At 52.2% G+C, this 5420-nt stretch overlaps 1 protein-coding gene across 1 annotated transcript in view; it reads left to right on the top strand.

The window, feature by feature from the left end:
- The window catches only part of LOC104516392 (immunoglobulin superfamily member 3-like), a gene marked incomplete at its 5' end in the record, with an annotated part of 9549 nt that overhangs the window by 2390 nt on the left and 1739 nt on the right, over positions 1-5420 (top strand). Inside the window, one exon of the mRNA XM_010160697.1 lies at positions 1-76. This exon is cut by the window's left edge and continues 332 nt beyond it. Within this exon, the coding sequence (XP_010158999.1) occupies positions 1-76 (76 nt within the window). The remainder of the gene's footprint in view (positions 77-5420) is intronic.

Here is a 5420-nt window from a genome sequence, read left to right as displayed (position 1 = left end):
CTTGACCCCAGCGACCGGTGGTACAAGCGGGCAGAGGACCTCTCCGGCCTCCTGACCCTCACTGTCAAGCAGCCAGGTGAGGAGGATCTCGTGCCGACGGCTTTGAGCAGCGCTCTGCCCTCCTGGTCACCATCTGTCTGTCACCGTCCCGGCAGAGGGCAGGACGCTGCAGTACAGACCGTGCTGATGCCTTCTTGCACATCTTCTTGGGTGCATCTCTGCTTTTCTGCAGGAGCATAGAGCAAGTCCTGCAAACGCTGTTCGATGGGCTTGGGATTTTGTCATCACAGAATCACTAAGGTTGGAAAAGACCTCTAAGATCGTCTAGTCCAACCCTCAGCCCAGCAGTACGGTACCCACTAGACCATGTCCTCAAGCGCCACGTCACGACTGCATCTGCAGATTTATTTTTATACGGCGCTTTTGGCAGATTCAGTAGGACAGGCTTCCAATTTTATTCACATTTTAGTTGAGAATGAAATGGTAGAAGCTGCCTGTGCTGACCAGGCATGCGCCCAAGGGGCAGCAACGTCCTTGCATGAAAAGAGGGCCGCAGAGGAGGTTGAGACCTTTGCTGGTGTCCGGGCAGTTTCTCACACTGCTGCTCCCCGTTCTACTGGTGAAGAAGCCGATGCAGGGTGTGCAGCTCCGAGGGTTTGTCTGTCGGCTGGGACGAGGGCTCAGGCTTCTCGATGGGGCAGGAGTTGGGTATGAGGAGCCTGCCTCGATATGGACAAGGGGGGTAATTGTGGGCTTACTGCCTACCCTCTTGCCAGTGGTAGTGGTTCAGGTGGATCCGGCTGCCTAACACCACCATTTTGGCCGTGCCCAGACACAGCGAAGCAGGCATTGGGGATCACCACAGGTGCTTCTTGTTCTTTCCAGGATCAACTGGGGAAGAAAGTGTTCTGATGTTCAAACCAAAGAGGAAACTCCAACTGAGTTGGGTAGGGTATTTCAGATGGAAGAATCAAGTAAGAATCCAATAAATACAATAGGGTAGGGTAGCCTAGGGTAGGGTAGCCCAGGGTAGGAGTAGCATCCCTACTACTATGGGTAGTAGTAGGGATGGGGTGGGGATGGGAATAGAATCCGATAGAATCCTTCAGATTGAAGCACAAAATAGCATACAGTACTTGAGATGGAAGAATCCAATAGAATAAGAATCCAACAGAATATTTCAGATAGAAGAATGGAATATTTGAAACAGAAGAACACATCCAATAGAATCCAGTAGGTTCAAATAGATTCCAATAGTTCAGATGGAAGAACAGAATAGAATATTTCAACTGGAAGATCACATAGAATCAAATAGTATCCAATAGTTGAGATGGAAGTGACCTACGGCAATCATTCAGTCCAGCTGCCACTTCAGGGCTGACCACAGGCTAAAGCCTGTTACTAAGGGCATTTTCCAAATGCCTCCTAAACACTGACCGGCTCGGGGCATCGACCACCTCTCTAGGAAGAGTTCCCGTGTTTGACCGCCCTCTAAAGAAGTGCTTCCTACTGTCCAGTCTGAGCCTCCCCTGGCACAGCTTTGAACCATTCCCACGTGTTCTGGCACTGGGCACCTCCCTCTCCACCTCCTCGCCTCAGGATGCTGTAGAGACATGAGGTCACCTCACTCTCCTTTTCTCCAAACCACACAAGCCCAAAGTCCTCAGCTGCTCCTTACAGGACATTCCTTCCAGCCACCTCCCCAGCTCTGTTGCCCTCCTCTGCACACACTCGAGGACATTCGCAGCCTTTTGACACTGTGGGGCCCAGAGCTGCTCACAGCACGTGAGGTGAGGCCGCACCAGGACTGAATACAGCAGGGTAATCCCCTCTTTTGGCCAGCTGGTCATGCTGTGTGTGATGCACCCCAGGGTGCGGTTTGCCCCTCCGGCTGCCCGGACACACTGCTGGCTCACGCTGAGCCTGCTGCCAGCCAGCACTCCCAAATCCCTTTCTGCAGGGCTGCTCCACAGCCACTCCTCTCCCACTTTATACTTGTGCCTGGCTTTACTCCATCGTCCTAGCTGCAGAATCTGGCATTTGGACTCAGTAAATTTCATCCCATTAATCAAAGTCCAATGCTCCAATCTATCTAGACCCCTCTGCAAGGCCCCTCATCCCTCAAGAGAGACCACAGCACCTCCCAGTTTGGTATCCTCAGCAAAGCTGCTAATGGCACATTCGCCTCCTGCGTCCAGATCTTCGATAAACTTCCTGAACGGAACAGGCCCTAGAGCTGAGCCCTGAGGAGCACTGCTGATGACCGGTCACCAGCCAGATGCAGGCCCATTCACTGCTACCCTCTGAGCCCTGCCCTTCAGCCAGTTCTTCGCCCAGCGCACCGTGAACCCGCTCATCCCACTGCTGGACAGTTGGAAGGATGCTGTGAGGGACAGTATCAAAAGCCTTACTAACACCCAGAGAAAACACCACCGCCGCTTTCCCTTCACCCACTGGGCAGGTGACCTTATCACAGAAGGATATAAAATCAGTTAGGACATAACCTTTGTGAGCCCATGGTGGCTATGCCTGATGATTGCGTTATTCTTTCAATGCCTTTCAGCAGTACTTAGTGTGGTCTTCTCTGTAATTTTTCCAGGTACTGAGGTTAGACTACCAGGTCCATAGTTTGCTGGGTCTTCCTTCGTGCCCTTCTTGTAAATTGGAATAACCCTGGGTGGCTTCCTGTCAGCAGGGACACTCCCAAGACCTTTGGATGATGATCAAGTGGGGTCCTGCCATAACATCTGCTGGCTCCTTCATTACTCTGGGATGAATCTCACCAGACTTGTGAAGATCCAGTAATAGAGCTGGTCCCTTACATTTTCAGTGTCCACAAATGGAAAGTCGCTGTTCCCGTACTCGTGGTTCTCCGACTCAGGGGGCTGGGCAGCCCAAGGTCTATCAGTATTAATAATGACTGAGGCAAAAATCGCATTGAATACCTCTACTTTTCCTTCATCCCTATTACTCAGATGACAAGTATCCATCCAATGTTTTCTTTAGCCCCAACTCTTGCTATTCATGTCCTTTAAAAAAGCCTTTCTTGTTATCTGGCACAACACTGGCCAGTTTCAGCTGTAACTGAGCTTTGGCCTTTAGTGTCCTCTCCCTGCATATGCAAATCACAGCTCCATAACCTTCCTGCAAAGCCTGACCTCACTTCCAGAGATCCTACAATTTCTTTTTCCCCTTGAGCTCCCCGAGGAGTTCCCTGTCCAGCCAGGCTTCTCTCCTGCCCCACTTAGGACACAGTAGAATTGGCTGCTGCTGTGCTTCTAAAAGGTGGTTCTTAAAAACTGACCAGCGCTCGTGGACTCCGAAGCTCTCAAAAGCTGATTCCCAGGGTACTCTTAAGTTTCATCTGTTTTAACAGCAGATAAGCTGCAAGGACAATATACCTTGGAAAACACAGATTCCCTGTTTTTTGAGGCAAACGACTCAAGATTAAACGTCTGTCATTAAAGGCCAGATAACAGTTACGGTCCTTGCCGGCAGATAAAGCAGCCACCCTGCCAGTACCGCTGCGGTGCTTCATGCCTGCCCCTTCCAGCGAGGTGCAGCCTCGAATCGGGCAACGCAGCCAGCGAGAGGGTAGGACCCTGGCATTGTTTTAGTGGCAATTCCTGGCAGAGCAGGTTTGTGCTGTGAAAGAGGAGCTCTCTCGGGGGACAGCGCAGCCCTTATCTGCCAGCTCCTTGCTTGCTTCTGATCTTTGCTGGCCAAGGTGGCTTGAGCAGAGACCCCTCCCCAGGCAGCCCCTGGCCCTAAGTGCAGCTCTTCATCCAGGCTGGGAATTGCCAGCCCTGATGGAGGGGGAAATCCTTGAGGCTCATTGTGAATCACAGGAAGAAGAGGGGGAGTTGGGGGTGCTCTAATTCAAGATATTTTTTTCCCCCCCCTACAAGAGCTTTGCTGTTATTTGCTTTTCTTTTACAGCAGCTAGTAGCTAATGAAATGGCTAAATTTAAAACCAGCGTAGTTTGTGACTCATGCCTCATTAGCGAGGATCTCCGTGGACAATAATCTCGAGCAAAGAGGGTGGCAGAAATACTCTCAGCACCTTCAGACAGCAGTTCCCCTCTTTCTGCTTAACCTGCTGAGTTCGGGGGAGGCTCTGTGTTGCTTTTGATGAGCCATTTCCTTCCCTTCTTACCTCCGTAGTCCTCAGAATCTCGGAGATTCACACACAGATTCACAGAGTGGTCGGGGTTGGAAGGGACCTCTAGAGATTCATTCCTGTTTCTGCTCAGGAGCCTTGCCGGGGAAGATGCAAACTGAAGACACGCATGTTGCCCATGGCCTGAAGAGCTCTGGCCTTAATGCAGGTTCTCCCTGTGGGACCATTGAACAAGTGTGGAGCAGGTGCTGTAACGAGAAGCCTGAAGCTGATGAGAGCTGGGGGGCAGCAGCGCCCTCCCACAGGGATGCCCGGGGTCTGCGCGAGGGAGGACTCACCCAGCTATCTGTTCTGGAGGAGAAGGTGCTGTCGGCTTGCCCTTCCTGCTCGGCTCCCGCGTCGGAAAGGGCTTTTTAGTCTTTAAATGGAAGCTCCGATCTGGGCTGATTGCGATCCCCAGAGTGTGCGTTCCCTGGAAAGATGACTAAACCAAATGTTAATTGCTCTTGAAGTCAGCCTTCAGTCAACTCATCTTGGGTTCTGGCCGCTGTATCCCCGTTAGGTAAAAACACCTCTTTAGCCTTGCAGCAAGCACTGACTGCAGTCAAAAAAACAGAGGGAGACTTTTGGAAGCATCCTTGCTGTGTCTGTGCTGAGGACATCTCCATGGAGGAGCCTCTTACCTAAATAACTTCCCAGACTGCTGGAAAAAATCCTCTTTTCTGTCACACTGATTTTCAAGTCCTTGAGAAGAAAGAAATAAGGAATAAGCATGGAGATCAGTGCTTCTTGTACCAGTAGCTGGGGAGCCGTAGTACACCCCTCCTCAGCACCCACACCAGACCTCGGCAGTTCCTCACACATTCTTGTAGCGCATCCGGATCGGAGCTGCAGCAGCTTTCTGCTCTCCCACACATGCCCGTTACGGGGGGCGGGGGTTTGCGTGGGCAGGGCAGCACTCAGAGGCAGCTCCCATTGCCCCCATGCCAGGCAGCATACAGGGAGGTGGGGGTGCTGAGCCCGTGGGGTCGACCACAGAGGTACCCGTGGGACTTGGCAGGCTGCGTCATGCCTCTGGGTTTCACCCAGCACTGGAGCTGTGACAGTGGCTTTGATGAGCAAGTCCAGAGGAGACCACGAAGATGCTCGGAGGGCTGGAGCCCCTCTGCTATGGGGACAGGCTGAGAGAGTTGGGCTTGTTCAGCCTGGAGAAGAGAAGGCTCCGGGGAGACCTTATAGCACCTTCCAGTGCCTGAAGGGGCTACAAGGAAGCTGGGGGGGCTTCTTAGAAGGGCCTGTA

Source organism: Eurypyga helias, unplaced genomic scaffold (genome assembly GCF_000690775.1).
Source record: "Eurypyga helias isolate BGI_N326 unplaced genomic scaffold, ASM69077v1 scaffold12661, whole genome shotgun sequence".
NCBI lineage: Eukaryota > Metazoa > Chordata > Aves > Eurypygiformes > Eurypygidae > Eurypyga > Eurypyga helias.
This window is presented reverse-complemented; position numbering and strand designations above follow the sequence as displayed.